This window comes from Cardiocondyla obscurior, linkage group LG19 (assembly GCF_019399895.1).
Source record: "Cardiocondyla obscurior isolate alpha-2009 linkage group LG19, Cobs3.1, whole genome shotgun sequence".
NCBI lineage: Eukaryota > Metazoa > Arthropoda > Insecta > Hymenoptera > Formicidae > Cardiocondyla > Cardiocondyla obscurior.
Window position 1 is genome coordinate 2,742,001 of NC_091882.1, and position 15,879 is coordinate 2,757,879.

General features: G+C 41.4%; 2 protein-coding genes across 9 annotated transcripts in view; one reads left to right on the forward strand and one right to left on the reverse strand.

The window, feature by feature from the left end:
* The first annotated feature begins 1,714 nt into the window (after positions 1 to 1,714).
* LOC139110254 (integrator complex subunit 3-like) lies at positions 1,715 to 9,974 on the forward strand. 2 transcript variants are annotated; one of them, XM_070669883.1, is made up of 10 exons: positions 1,715 to 2,196; positions 2,455 to 3,053; positions 3,126 to 3,687; positions 3,769 to 3,964; positions 4,534 to 4,699; positions 4,829 to 5,377; positions 5,468 to 5,561; positions 5,637 to 6,004; positions 6,119 to 6,680; positions 6,976 to 9,974. In XM_070669883.1, the coding sequence occupies exons 1-10, from the start codon at positions 2,122 to 2,124 to the stop codon at positions 7,048 to 7,050; spliced, it is 3,246 nt and encodes a 1,081-aa protein (XP_070525984.1). In that variant the 5' UTR covers positions 1,715 to 2,121; the 3' UTR covers positions 7,051 to 9,974. The 2 variants fall into 2 exon arrangements, with proteins under 2 accessions (XP_070525984.1, XP_070525985.1); XM_070669884.1 differs by having other exon boundaries at positions 4,561 to 4,699.
* Positions 9,975 to 11,234: 1,260 nt separating this feature from the next.
* The window catches only part of Gro (TLE family member transcriptional corepressor groucho), a 55,649-nt gene continuing 51,004 nt past the window's right edge, over positions 11,235 to 15,879 (reverse strand). For 5 of the 7 annotated variants that reach the window (XM_070669888.1, XM_070669889.1, XM_070669886.1 and 2 more), the window contains 5 exons: positions 15,341 to 15,556; positions 14,817 to 14,884; positions 14,443 to 14,721; positions 13,667 to 14,270; positions 11,235 to 13,316 (listed from right to left, as the gene is read on the reverse strand). In XM_070669888.1, coding sequence (XP_070525989.1) covers positions 13,209 to 13,316; positions 13,667 to 14,270; positions 14,443 to 14,721; positions 14,817 to 14,884; positions 15,341 to 15,556 — 1,275 coding nt within the window. In that variant the 3' untranslated portion in view covers positions 11,235 to 13,208. The remainder of the gene's footprint in view (positions 13,317 to 13,666; positions 14,271 to 14,442; positions 14,722 to 14,816; positions 14,885 to 15,340; positions 15,557 to 15,879) is intronic. The other 2 variants (XM_070669892.1, XM_070669890.1) reach the window with 1 other exon arrangement.

Sequence of the window (15,879 nt, forward strand, 5' to 3'; positions counted from 1 at the left end):
GAGAGGCAGGTCCGGGCGCGAAGGAAGCCGCGGCGTGGCTTTTCACACGCCCGTCATTTCGACTCGTTGACGTCACTGCACGAGTGTCTTCTCACGTCCGAGCCTCGTGGAGGGTTCTCTGTCGACGGGAGTCGCGTTGGGCAGACTGGGACGCCACGACGACGGCGGCGACGAGCGAGCGACGTGGCCGATGGAAATGCAAGATGACGATGGAAAACGGCGTCTGGCATTCGTCTCACGATAAAAAAAAAAAAAGAAAAAAATGGCGACGAGACGGCGAGATTCCGACGTGTTTTGCGAGCACGATAGAGATCGAGGATGCTCAGCGGAAAGATCGTTTTTGCGAAAGGGTTAGGGTCTTGGCAAAGTGAGAAGGCGTGTCACGTCGCACGTCGCCGTTGTCGTCGCGAGCGATTCTAGGGTTCCGCTTCCGGAAGCGGGGCTTGAAGGCACGATCGCGGGCCATCGAGCCGCGGCAGGAAAACGGAATGCTCCTCACCGTGAAGGTGCCACGACGAAGGGCGTTCCGCGAGGACGGACGTTCGACGGAGCAGGAGAAGCGTGGTCGGGACGCTCGGCTCGACGCGATCGGAACACGGCTGGCAGCTCTTATGGCTCGCCCGCCGCGACTGCGCAGGCGCGACGACACTCGCGTCGCGGCGCCGCGTTCACGGATTCAGAACCGTCGAAAAAGAGGCATCTCGGGGCCCACGTACGGCAAACTCGAAACTATTAGCAGCGATATCTCAACCTTAATTTTGCTCGCGTCTAAGGATAGCCCCGGTTAAGTTCCCGGTTACAGTTAATCGTTTACCTTTCTTTCCCGTCGCGATTTGCGAAACGGGCGTAAGCCTCGGATAAGCCGAGGAAGCTTATGCTCCGATTTTCCGCACGTCCGCGCAAGAGCTTTTTCTCACACCGCCAAGCATCGGTCGCGATTGTCGAGAACCCGCGAAAGTTTTCCGTGGCACGGCTCGCTTGCAGCATACTTATTTTATTAATAACGCGTTGGCGAACGGAGACCGAAGTTCACGGACTGCGCGCGGTAATCGCACAAAGCCGCGGCGCAAAGAGGCAAAATGTAATCCAGCATGAAGACACTTTCCGTTACTCGCTTCGCTGTTCGCCGGGTGATTAACCCGGAAGGAAAAAAGAAAAAAGCCAGGACGAATGAGCTTGCTCGTGCCCGCCGAAGGGCGCCGCGAGCCCTTCGAGGGAAACGCGGACTTCCCAAGTCTTTTTGCGGCTACGTTTCGGTCGCTTTGCCGGACGCGAAGTCGCGTCGAAATTACGACGAGCTTGACCGATATTAAATCGCGAAAGAACTATGAACCGACGGCGAAATAAAGCGCCAATGAATCCTGCTTGCGATTCGAAAGGATCGAAGACGGGGAAAAATAAAATAAAAGATTAACGATGAGATCTGATTACCTTGTCGCTGTCCCGCCGGGCTTGATCCGCGATCGAACGGATCCTTAGGCTTACCCTGTAATTTTTTGGCGCGGATCAGTCGATGCCCGGTGGCGCCTTGCGTGCAGCCGCCTCTGCCGTGGATTCGCACTACTTTTCCGCCGTGCCCCACCCGCGGCGCCGTGTGTACGGGCTGGTGGACGCCGATTGGCGGGCAACGATGACCGGGGCGCTCGACGGGGGCGACGGCGACACGAAGCGGGACCCTCGGAGCGACCGGGCGCATCTATCAATGCGCAATCGCATCGGAGCTGTAGACGAAGTCGGGGAGGTCTGTCCGAAAGACGGAGTAAACACGGTGGCTGGTCCGCGCACGACACAGGCGTTCGGCGAGGAGTGGGCGGCGGAGAGACCGAGCGAAATAGAGAGAGAGAGATAGCGAGAGGAACGGAGAAAGAGAGAGGTCGAGCGTAGTGGGAGGAAGCGAGAACGTCGGAGAGCGAGGAAGTAAGCGAGATACGGACCGTGCGTGCGGATGAGCGAGTGGGAGAGAGAACGAAAGAAAGAGACGGCACGAACGAGTAGGCCAGCGAGACGATCACGATGCACGGAGGCGAGCACAAGCGGCCAGGGGCACAGGGCTGAGGGCTGAGGGCTCGACGGGGCCTCGAGTTACGTTGACGGGCCCGGCCGCGGCGCAGCCAGCCAGCGATGGAGCAGCCCAAGACCCCGGCGTCCCGGCTGTTCAACACGAGCTGCATCGAGAACAAGGACGAGCTGGAAGAGGTAACATAAATATTTGAAATAGTCACTGGGGTACGTATCGGGTGCGAGGGCCTCCGCCATTGTGGCGACGGTCGCGCACGTTGGCGAGCGCGCGGCGCCACGCGTGCGGTCGCCGTCTTCCCGCGCGAGATTCGAACACCTCGCCACGGTGGACTCGTCCTCTTTTTTTTTTTTTTTTTTCCGCGCGCCCTTACGTCTCTTCACCGCGTAACGACGTGTCCACTTACGATTAAATTTTTCACGCAAAAATGCTTTCAGAAATTGGAGAGATGCCACTCGATGTTGCAAAACCTGACGACGGGACTCTCGGAGAAAGAGATTCACGACACGCTGAATAACGCGGTATGCAAGGACAAGACGCACGAGGAAGTCTCCCTGGGCCTTCTGGTGGTGATCCTAACGGATCCGCAGAACGCTGCAAAGAGTTACAGAGACTTGACGCTGATCACGCGAGATGGCTTGGCCATTGTGCTGCTTCATCTTAATCAATTAGTACTAGAAAAGTATTTGAGATTAAATGACGTTACGAGGAGTCAGTTACTGTGGTTGCTGAGGGAAATGATAAGGACTAGTGTAACTAATGTGGATAATCTTTGTTTGAGTTTGTTAAGGCATGCGGCAGGCGGGGATATTTCCCCGAGAAACTTATTCCTAGTTGACGCCCTCTTAGATATTTTTCAAGAAAATCGACCGTGGTTGGACAAATTTCCGTTTTTAGTAGCATCAATTGTGTATACATATTTACGGTTAATCGAAGACCACAATGCATCTCATCTGGCTGGATTAAAGCAAAAAGAAGTGACCTTCACGGTATCTCTGATAAGGGAGCGAATGGCAGATTGTCTGGCCATTGGAAGGTAAGCTTATTTGCACGCTCAGGAAATTACAACAATATCAAGCACTCTAATATGATCGATTTTATTTTTCAGAGATTTAGTCCGCTTACTGCAGAACGTGGCGAGAATATCGGAGTTTGAGACACTCTGGAAGGATATATTACTCAATCCAAAAACTCTCTGTCCAAATTTTAGCGGTGTTTTACAATTATTACAAACCAGAACCTCCAGAAGGTTTTTACAATCTCGCTTAACGCCGGAAATGGAAAGGAAACTAGTGTTTCTGACGAGCAACGTTCGCTTCGGTAATCACAAACGTTATCAGGATTGGTTTCAAAGGCAATACTTAGCAACACCTGAATCTCAGTCGTTAAGGTGCGATCTTATTCGCTTTATCGTTGGAGTTATACATCCGACGAACGAACTGTTGTGCTCCGATATTATTCCGCGATGGGCAGTAATAGGCTGGTTATTCACAACGTGTACTTCCACCGTGGCGGCCAGTAACGCAAAGCTCGCTTTGTTCTACGATTGGCTGTTCTTTGAACCCGAGAAAGACAATATCATGAACATCGAGCCAGCGATTCTTGTCATGCACAATTCAATGAGGTCTCACCCACCTGTCACTGCCACACTTCTCGACTTTTTATGCAGAGTAAGTTCTCATATCTTTTAATATATTTAATTGAATTATTTCTACACAAATTCTACAGTATAATTTTTTTTTTCTTTGCAGATAATACCAAACTTTTATCCCGCGTTGACGGACAAAGTGAGAAATGGCATATTTTCATCGTTGCGACAAATTTTGGAGAAACGTGTTTTACCTAGTTTATATCCGTTATTCGATAGCCCGAAATTAGATCGAGAATTAAGAAGCAAGATACGGGAAACATTTAAAGAATTTTGTCTGCCTCCAAATACAGACCCTGGTAAAATTAAATTATTTATATTTTTAATTACATTAGTGTAGACAATATTAATAATTTGATTATATATTTAAAATTGTTTTAAGTTTAGTGATGAATGGTTTTAAAATTGCATTAAGCCATTGAAATATTTCTACAGTCTTAAGATTATACTTTCAAAACGATCTGACGCATATAATCAAATTATTATTAGCTTATAATATAAATGTTTCATTTATATATTAGCATGTTACTACATTATCACAAAAATTACTCTTTATTTAAACAGATAAAGTTTTTAAGTATGCACATTAAATATCCTTTTTTACTTTTACTTTTTTTTAATTAACAGAAATATTTCCGTTACTCATTTACTTAATTTTCATCCAAAATATCATCCGCACGAGCTTTAATAATGTGTTATATTTATTAAATATCCGGAGGTTATTTCCGGTGTGGTGCCTTTCCAATGACGTTTTCCATTTCCGATTTTGAGATGGCGTGTGTCTTTTATCTAAAATTTATCTGAGACGATTCACTTTTAGCTTTCAGCACATTTATCGCTTACTAACTTATCACATCATGTCCTTAAGCAGGTAATAAGGTTCTGAAATATTCAGGTAAAATGGAAGAGCTCAACAAGGAGCACAATCCCGGGAGTGTATTAGAGAATATCGCAAATTCTACTGTGGAGAATAACCACGTGGCACAGGATCCGGAACCAGCGTTCAGTGACGAAGAAGAGGAGTCTCCTCTCAGGTTAACTATCAGTTGTACATACTACAATCATGATGAATTAGACAAATACCTATTTTTCACGCCGAAAAAAAATTCAACGTTATAATCGAGACCTTAGGCTTAATTGTACGAATGTTATGTATATTTCAGAACAGTCACGAAAGTAGAAGAGGAAGAAGACGAAGAGGATGTACCATTGTCTACAGTAAAATTAAAAAACGAACAGAAGAATGCAAACTGTGTTGTGAAAAAGGAGGATATTACTTCGCATTTATGTCTTATATTGGAGCCAGAAGAGCTGAGACCTAGTATAGAAACATTGCAGACGGAGACTGACAATGAGTCGAGGTGCCAAGCGATGGAAAGGATAGTACAAATGGTCGTGGAGGATGAAATAGATGCAGAGACGATAACCCCATTAGCGTCCTGTATATCAACTATCTTATCGTCGCAAATCATGGCACAGATCTTTCCGTCGGATAATCTAAACGAGGAAGCGCTAGCTGATAGTATAAGCACACCGTTATTCGTTATGTTCCGAAACCAATTTCAATTGTGCAAGGAAGTAGATAACAGGCGGAAACTTTTGGCCAGGGTACTAGCGGAAATGCAATCGATTCAGCCCAAGATAGGTTACCTTCTTCTGTATTTTTTAAAAGTTTGGGGTAGAGAAGAAGAAAAAAGAGAAGGCAAGCCGAGGTTAGAAAACAAAAAATTATTAATTTAATTGGAATATTTAACATAATAAAGAAAAAGAAAAAATTTAATCCTCGAACTTTTATATTTTAGCAATATTCTGAATGACGTTAAAGCATGGGTATACAAGGACTTCTGCGCTCAGCGAGAAAAGAAATTGGACGTATGTCTGGTATCAGACTTGAAGGTACGAGTACAAGTTTATACATAAGTATAAATAAATTATCTATCTTTTAATACGCTGTCTGTTTTTTTGTTGCAGCTTTGCCACGAGGATAATATATTCATGTTATGTTATCTCGTGCCTGATGTGTACACAGAATTTCAAAACGTAGCTCTTGGAAATGTTCAGCTCTTACATTTGGTCGTGTCTACTGTTGATTCATGTCAGTTACAAGATCTAGTTTGCCAGATCATGCAAGGTCATTTAAAAATGTTAAAAAAGGAATCGTTTACCACGTTATTAACAGCTAGTTTAAATTGGGAAACTTTCGAGCAGTACTGTTTCTGGCAGCTCATATTTGCACACGATTTTCCAATCGATTACGTATTGCCAATTTTGCCAAAATTACAGTTTCGTAATCACGCGGAGGCGCTTACTTCGATTTTATTTATGCTGAAGCAAGAAAAGTGAGTAAAAATAATTACTAACTATTTAAAAGATTGTTGTAATTATATAATATAAATCAGTTGTAATTATATAATATAATATAATTTTTTTTTAATTTAATTTACGTATTGCAGACCAACATTGGATCTTCTGCGACAACTACTCGCTCGGCAAAGTGTCGACGGCGATATGTTTGTCGTAGCCGTACTACGTTACTGGTGTCGCGATTACGAAGAGAAACTCGGGGAGTTGCTCGCGAATCTACTTAGTACTCGTTATCCCGCGACCAGCCCGAACAAACGGAAACGTTCTGGAGCCAAACAGAATCAGTCCGGTCCACCTACCGGCGAACAGGTTCTTGGCCACTTGGACCAATTACGCCAACATTGTCTGTCTTCCGCGGAATTGCAGTTGTATTACTCGGAGGGAATGCAAAGGGCATTACAGCAGGCGCAGGCGGCAAGTAGCGATTCACTGAGGAAAAGCTACGGTGATCTCTTCGCGCTTGCGGAAGTTAACGAGGAGAACGAACCACCACCACCGAGTAGTTCCGCGAGAAAACATACCACTGCCTCTGGAGGAGGTGGAGGCAGCGGTAAGGGCGGCCACAGGAAAACTGGTGCCAATACAAGAGAAAGATCCAACATGAAAAGACCACTTCCGCGATATCATATTGATAGTACCTCTACTAGCGAGGTTGGTTAGATTTTTACAATTTATCTTGTTGAATTTATTACATATATTTTATTTATATATGTCATCGATTAATTCTTTCGTTTAGCCATTTCATATCGCGAGAATAATAATCAGATGAAATATCTCATGTCATCATACATTTAAACATATTCTAGTTTTAATAAAATTATTTTTTAATTTAAAACAGTTGTTTTTTTAACATAAAAGACGTAAGAGTATTTAACGCATTCTTTGTAATATTTAGTACATTATATTTGTTACTGAATGGTGAATAATTTTTTTTTGTAATTTACAGGAAGAAGAAATCGTGAATCCAAAGCAAGCGAAAAAAAGGAAAAAGATTAACCCAGTGGGCTCGGACAGCGACTGACCACCCAGTGTCTTCATATGTCACATGGACCACGTCACGTGTGTGCAGCAAGCTAAACTAGCCTTAAGAATAGTAAGATAATATGGTATATATATATATAAATAATAAATAGATCTATTTAGTGCAACTTTGTAAATATAATGTATGCTAAGAGTGAACGTGGAGATATATATAGGAAAGTAAAACCTTTAATATGTTTCATATATATGTTGTTCAGAACAACAGCAAAATTGCCAGAATCTGATTGTTATTGTTAAAATATTTTGTTAAGAGTTGAAAATTGACGTGTGGGAAATCGTATTCGTAAATACGATCTCTTGTTTTAAACACGTTTTCTACACTGGTGAATACTAGTTAATGTTTTTTCTAGTAAATTATGACAGATACAAGTGATCAAGCGGTGTGTCAATTGTTCTATTTTCCTACGTTTCTTCTCGAAATATATATTAGACTACCGCTCATGTCTGTAAAATACTTATCGAAAAGCAGGATTAGATCTTGTAATTGTCAAAGGCTATTTTTTATTTCTTCACGGTCATATTAAACTTGATGCCAAATGAGAAATTGCGAATTTTTTCGATAATGTATATCAAAAGAAATGTTTTTTCTTGCATGTACATTTAATAACATTAAATTAATATTGCATTCTTTTTTTTAATTTGTAGATTAACGAGTTATGTAAATTTTGATAAATTCTCATTGCATGTGTGAAATGCAATGCAAATTGAATTTAGCGTCTGCATTTATTAATGAAAAAAAATAATGAAAAGTATTTTCAGTTTATTTTCTAGTAATTATTATACGTATATATTTGAAAACAAAATTTCAACGTATGTATGTATGAGGAGATATACATTATAAAGATAAAAATTCAAATTAAAGTTTCTTGCTTCGGATATTATAATTTAATGACAATGAAGAAGAAATAAATCTTAATACGATCAATTTCTTTACAAGAATTAAAGCAGAAAACAGAATCTGGCAACATTGCAAGGGGTATAGCAACGTAATATATCCCTTTTGCACTATTTTTTTTTGGTTTTTTTTTAAATAAAATTACGACGAGTTTTTACCTATTGTCTAAATATGCAGTCGTTATATTTTTCTTTTCTTTAGAATACCTTTTGTCGACGGAATTGTCGTCATTGGACATATTTCGTTGCCGTAACTCCAAACGCAATTCGAATGAATTGCTGGCTTCTTTTTTTTTTTTTTTTTTAGAATTAAGGACTTTCTACTGGAATGTTAAGTACGTGCACGATTCATTCCAGTGAGAAGCGTACAGTTTTACGACCAAATGTATTCAGTTCTCAATTGCGCTTAACGAGCACAATTATTTTCAAGAGACATAGGGATACGTTTTATAATGTTCTGCATAAAGGAAGGTTGTTAATTTTAAAATAATCAGAGCGATCACTCGATGTCAATTTAAATAAATGCTTATTTTTTTTTTGTTTTCAGTTTTACTGAAATGATTTAATAACTTGTGATGTATGTCATATTATTGTATATCATATACTTATGTATAATTTTGTATATCTTCTCATATCCTTTTAAGTAAAACTACGGTACCTTCCAAGAGTGGAGAAAATAGAGAACATTCTTTGTAAACCTAAGTCTCGAAAGCAAAGTGCGGAGAATATCACCATTCACTTATAATGTACATTTTTTGTAAAATCAATTAATGTAAAAGTTGATTGCATCATGCATCTTCTGATTGTGTATATATATTTATATACACATGCGAAAGAAATATATGTATATGTATACATATATGTATATATGTATATACATATATATATATATAAAACGTGATAAGAATATGTGTATGTATGAGACATTATATTGTACATGGTGCGCGATCAGCGAACTTACAAAACATTTACGCGATATAGTTTATAGTTCCCTTTACGCCTTCACTCTCGATCTTGATTTTATCTCGTCATTATAAGCGCGGACTGGTCGGATATAAATAAAAAAAAAAAGGAAGGCAAAACTTTGAAGCGCGTTTAAATTTATACGAATGCGATTTGTATGAAGGATAGATGCACATAATTTCTGGCACGTAACGACGATGACGTTACCAGAATTTTTCTACTTGTATATAAGCAGCGGCGACGCGATAGAGAACGTTTAAAGAAAAAAGATGATCCGATGACAGAAAGAGAGCGTGAGTGAATTTAATGAGTGAGTGAGAGAAAGAGAGAGAGAGAGTGCAGAATGTGGGGCATGCAATACAATCTACGAGAGAAAAGAAGATAAAAAGAGGAAAGCAAGCCTGAACATTTAATGTTTTTAACGATCTTGTACACATGGAGGAACATGTACATACATGGAATAGATTATCATAACGCGAGTATAAACATTTAATGTTTTTAACGATCTTGTACACACGGATTACACGTAAAATGTAAATACATCGAAAAATTATCGGAAGCAAACTTGTGATATCTTGTACTTACTTTCTCCTCTCGAGTCTCCTCCATCCTCCAAGACATGTACACATATACAGTATTGATAATAGCAATAAGTTAATTAACTGCAATAACGAATAAAATACATATCTCTCTCTTTCTCTCTTTCTGTCCCATTTTTGTGCCCAGCGTAATCGCGTTATTATTCCGCGAGTTTGTAACATTCATTTTATCAAACAAAACGTGGCGATACATATGCCAATAATAATATTTCATTTACGATGACCTAACTCCGGCGTAATTGCCGCTTGTATTGTATGCCATTGTGTAGCGTGACAAGACTCGTTATGCGAATTCCGACAGCACGATACCGAGAAAACGCGTAAAATTCATTACGAAAATGTTTTTAATTTCTTTCGCCACACGTCGAGAGAGAAAGAGATAGAAGAAAAAAGAGTTTAGAAGAGTCCATCTGGATACGAGACAATAAAGAAAATTATAATATTAAAATTTGTCATATATTATTTATTTATTCACCGTTTTAATTTTATTGTTGTTAAAAAATGCATTAATCAAATAATTTTCAATCTTTAATTAAAATAAAAGAGAGTCGGTAATTTCATCATGCCTCTTCAAATAATCGAGAAGTTAAGAATGTACGAGATTAGAAATCCGTCAACCTCGAAGTGTCGCGGTGCCGAGTAACCGAAAATGCTCATAAAGTGTTAGGAATATAGAAAGAGTAAGTTGGTGGCACGGAGGACTCCGTTTCGCGCCAATTCCGTGGTCACGCCTTTTTTGTAATGGCCGTGATTAAATCAGCGGGAACGGCGCCACGTCGGTGGCGGCTCGTTTCGAATTTTTCAGGAACTAACAAAATTTTCTGTCACCCAATTGGTTTTCACGAGCCAATCAAGTAACAGAAAATTTTATTAATTCCGAAGAAGTTCGTACGAACGCGCTACCGTCGCTTTCGACGATAAATAGTACGAGTAGCAAGTTCTCTAACCAAACGAGCAAATTCCCGAAGGCTACTTTGTATTTTCTTTATTTCTTAATTAAAAAAAAAGAAATTAATACGAGTCAATGCGTCATAGGATATATTATCAGACGGTCGGAGATTTTAATAATATGACTAAACGATATATCAGACATTTTTAAATTAAGTTAAATATTAGATAAAACACGGCCAAATAAAATAAAAAATAAAATAGAATAAGTCTAAATTAAATTTAAATAAACCAAAATGAAATAAAAGCACAATAAAAAAAAATTAATAAAATTATTTACGTATATAAACTGTATCTTACCTGATAGTAATAGAATCAATGGTAAAACCTCTGTTCTGTTCCATCCAGCTTCTCGTTGTCGATCACAAATAACGCTAGCTGTGGGCAGAAAGCGACGCCTTGACTTCAGTCATCTTCTTGCTGATTTAAAACATTATTTCTCAAACAAAATAACACAACAAAGAGCGTACTTTATAGTATCGCTAAAAATGCGAATGGAAAAAGTGAAATAAAACGTTATTTATTTCCTCGAGAAACTTGCGGACGTCATTATTAATTTACGACACATTTCTTTTTTTTTCTTTTTAATATGTAATGCACCAATTAAAACATTTTGTCATTGTATTCTTCGACACGACAGAAACCTGCACAAATTTTTGCCTCAACCAGTTTTTCTTTTATGTCAACTAATATAAAATAATGTCTTTTCACTCCGAAAATTTCTTTAATGTACGCCAAGAACACAATTAATAAAGAACTGTATGTTTCCACGAATTTATTAAATCACGGTAACGAAATGCAATCGGTACTTGTCTACCTGTCGAGAATTTTATTCGGTTCACTTTCGGACGAAGATCAATTGAAAGCAGGAATTTTATGAAATCGTCTTTTATTATATTTTACAATTGGGCTAAACGCCTCAATTATCGTAGATTAATCAGATTGTTATTTCTTTTTTTTTTTTTTAACATAAAGACGTGATTTTAATTCTCGCGCAACATTGATTTATTAAAGGATAATTAGTTGATATTTAACTAATATTAAATGTTGCGACGGAGCTGCTCCGCTTCTATTGATCTTCGCGTGTCGAGTATTACCTAATTAAAGTAGAGAAATAGTTTTGTTCCGATTGTGCACAGGGGGATTGTACTTTACATAGGTATATTTAAAGAGTTCCGGTGTACACCGTACAGCGATGTGCACCTCGTTATAATTGTTAATCACAATCGTCGAATATGTACAAGGATTCTGTACAGGGATTCGTGTTTGCCATTCGTCGTCACGCATACGCGCTATATCACGTAAAAATTCGATTATTACACGTTAGGTATCGCACTATATTTTACGATGCAAAAAGATATTCGTCCGTAAACTAGCTTACGTCACGAGCTATTTCAAACAGCGACGGGCGTCGTGACATTGATACTGACACCGACAGGATCAGGAGACGGCTCGAAGTCCGATCTGCCGTCGTCTCGCTTTGCATGACAAATTACTACTCGATATAACGTAACGTTCTTTTTCTCGTTGAAAATACAGATTAGCGAACTGAGAATTAAGAGTTGAATGATTTGCACAATTATTTATAGCTTTAATTCGGTAACGTATTTTCGAAATAAAAACCTGTTCCATGTTTTATTAAAAATAAGAAAAGAAAAGAAAAACCCCTAAAATAGCCCACATTTTTAAAAGTGCCACTTAAATATCTCTTAGACTTCTCCATATAAAGATACAGATATCTTTATATTGTTATGAGGGTAGTAGGAAGGAAATGCGATTTGCTCGAAGATACAGCGATTACATAAATTCAAAATGATGCCTCGATGATCACATATCCGTTTACTAAAAAGCGTAATGCGATATTTTCGGTGAATAGGCCAGATCTACCAAGTTGATGCTTTACCACTTTATCGGCCGTCCACTTTAGGCGCGTTATAATCCCTACATTTACGTAAGTATAAGATTATATATAAGATGAATCTTAATTGTTCGTTGGTACTTTAGAGACGCAAATAAAAAATTAGAACCCGTACGAATTAAAGAAAGTTGGAAAAGCTTTCCGATGTAACGCATATGCTTTTCAAAAACTATGTGTATATACGATATACATATATAAATTATACTATATTTTTATTTGAAATATAATATTAACTTGTTATAGTTTGAAAGGCAAGAGTTAAGCTTACGACGTCCATTTCTCACTTTGAACTCCAAAACTTGAAGGTACCGGCGCACAATCAAGAATCACCTTGTATATCTAACATCACCGTTTGCGAAGGCTCTTCTCGTTTACTTTAGTGCGTATGCGAATCGCTCCGGTTGGATGGAACGTCGTTCCATCGTCAACGCGTTCGCTCGTTGTATGCACGCGACAAATAGACGTCCCGTTCGCGCGCAGGTAAACGTATAATCGGCGGCAGAATCGGGGGACCCGCACGTGCGTGATGATTAATATACATCGTCGATTCTCGCTCATTTATAAACACGCGCGCACATCGATTTTTTTTTTCGTTCTTCCCTATTTGTATAATTTCCGTCGCGATACAGATTTTCGCGTATATGTACACATTTTCCAGTCACACAAGCTCAGAGGCCGCCGAAAGTTTCTCCACTTTGTAACAGCGCTCCTCGCGCCTGCCTTCCTCACGACAGAATGCACATCAACGAAGTCCATTGTTTTAACAGTATTATTAAAGAAGGAAAGGCAAGTTTCTCCTCTTCATCAGGAATAAGATTAATAAATCACTTCGTATACGGTGGCTTTCTTGTCGCCGGATCCGGTCACAATATATTTGTCGTCCGCGGAGATGTCACAGCTCAACACCGACGAAGACTCCTTCGACTGCAAAGTTTAATAGATTATTAGCAACGTAACACTTAAAGAGAATGCTGAGTATTCATTTTACAAATCAATTTGTGTTTAAACGATTTAAGAGAAAAAAAATATATATCTCTCTTAGAAAAGTATTTACTTTTAATTAAATCAAATTTAACGAGTTTAAATAAAGCCTCGAGAAATTGAGGAAGAAAAATGATTTGACCTGAAAGAAAGTAAATATTGTATCTCATATATACGTGTTCCGTGAGCGCAGAGTTTCGCGCGGCTCGTATTCGTTAAATAAAGATGAGGATCCAAGTGTGCTCGGGGAATATAAATTATCCCGTCAATCAGCCTAGCGTTGAAGCACTTGCCTGAAATATTGAGGCGCCGTACGGCGTACGCCAGGCGTTCAGCAGATTGTCCTTGCCGGTCGAGACGAACCACTTGCCGCAGGAAGCAAAACGCAATGAGAGCACGCAGGAGTCGTGCAGATGCAACTGGTACTTGTCGGACTTGGTGGCATGAAGAACTTCGACGTTTGAGTTCTCCATCCCGACGGCCAGCCACTCGCCAGTGGGGCAGTAGCCGAGAGAGAATATTTGCGAGGTAAAGTCGTGCTGTTGCAGCTGCCTGCCCTCGCGTAGATCCCAGGAACGCACGGTATTGTCGAGGCCACCGGTCCAGAGCTTTGACCCGTCGGCGGAGATGTCGATGCAGGACGCGCCGTCCGTGTGACCTTGGAACTGCCTGACCAGAGTCTGATTCTGCAGGTCCCACACGGCGATATTGCCGTCGCTGCAGCAGCTGAAGCAGACTTTCGAGTCCGGAGAGATCGCCAAGGCATAGCACGCTGGGGCCGATGAAGTCAGCTCCGCTTTTATTCTAGGCGTGGGACTCGCTAAGTCCCAGATGCTCAACTGGCTGGCTTCCCCGCCGACTATCAGGGTCCTCCCGTCAGGCAATAGTTTTACGGACCTAAAAAAAAATCGTAGATATTATTGAATGCCATACTTTCGTTCGCTCGGCGGTCGAAAGACTCGATAAAGTCTCCTCGACTTATTTCAAACGAATTTATTATTTTAAAGTAACCGGAATAAATATACCTTCAATTTCGGCCGACTGTCTGTACCGTCAGACCGAATCTTACCTGATGTAGTTGTCACGCTGCAAGCAGTCCAACTGCGAAACTGGCTTCACGCTGGCACTGCCGACACTCTGGCCGATATCCCAGACTTTGACGCAACCCTTGCCGCCGGTGTAGACGTACTTGGTTGGATTAGAGATCGTAACGGCGCAGACCACCTCGCCGTGGGTCAAGGTGTTAATCTGACGTGCGTGACGCGGGATACCCGCCCCTACCAGAGCGTCCGTGGGGAATGGTACGGGCTGCAGCTGGCCCTCGCCGTTCATATGGTAGGAGTAGGCCCTGCGCGAGACGAGCACAAACGTTTAACCCGCCCTCGCAACGAAGGTAGCTTAGAAAATACCTAAGGCGACTTGGCGTGAACTGTAATTACGTACGGTTTGCCGCCTGCGATGTTGTTCAGTCCGTTACTCGCGGGTATCCTCATGTGACCGTCGAAACCGATCTGCAGAAAAGAATTCCGATTAGTATAGTGGCAGGCGATAACGGAGGAAGAAGGGGTGGGGGGAAAAAAAAATATAAAGGCCGTCTTAATGTAAAAATGCGAAACAAATGGCCTAAGAAACGGTCTTCGTCGACTTGGGTGGCTCTTCCACGAGTCTGACGCGAGATTGATCGCGCGCTTTCAACCCTAAGAGGACTTCCGCCGGCTTGACCTTTCCGATCGTTCGATACACAACCCCCCCGCTAAATTTAGATTTCGTCCGGCTCGCCGCGATAAACGGGTTACGGAAGATAATCCAGGAGGATTAACGTTGCGGCAGAAGTCCTTCTAAGGTTCAAAGAAATTTATGCGTCCAAAAGCAATGTCTCTATTCTTTAGTCGCATGTGAAAGTATGTAAGTTAATTAATGAAAGCGTGGTAACGTAAGGACTAAGGTGTTACGGGGTCATGAATCACCATGGAGGGCCGCGCGTATGGCAAGTTGCTGTATGGCGAGGGCGACTGCGGCGGCTCATTGCCGCGGGATGGCAAGCCCTGATAACCCTGCGGTGGCGTTTGCTGCGACGATGGCGGATGATAGACCCGCGCCAAGGACCCAGGGATGCCGCCCATAGTTGGCGTACAACTGCGCGAGCCCCTCGCCGCCGCCACAGGTGTACCCGGCTTGTCGACCTGGCGAACGCACGGTGTTTGCACCCACTTTTTGCAGACGATCACTATGTCGCAATCGTACTAAGCTCTCAAATTGATTGCGAATCCGCTGACCCGTGGCCGGCCGATTCGATCCGCGACCCGAAGGCTTTCGTATCGCACGCGGCGGCAGAGAGCCGCCGCCTCGAGACGATCGAATGAGGAAGAGATAAATGCATTCCGTGTTGTCGCCGGTATCATGGAAATGACGATTTTATGACGTTGGGCCCGTCGCACGTATCTTTCACAGTCGCAATAATTTTAATAGCTGCAGTCTTATCGTGCGTACCGTACGATGGAATTTT

Excerpts from the sequence above, each read along its gene's own strand:
- LOC139110254 (XM_070669883.1), top strand. The coding sequence starts at position 2,122 with ATGGAGCAGCCCAAGACCCCGGCGTCCCGGCTGTTCAACACGAGCTGC. Across the intron at positions 3,054-3,125 it reads GATTGTCTGGCCATTGGAAG|AGATTTAGTCCGCTTACTGC; the intron begins GTAAGCTTATTT and ends TTTATTTTTCAG. Across the intron at positions 3,965-4,533 it reads GCCTCCAAATACAGACCCTG|CAGGTAATAAGGTTCTGAAA; the intron begins GTAAAATTAAAT and ends CATGTCCTTAAG.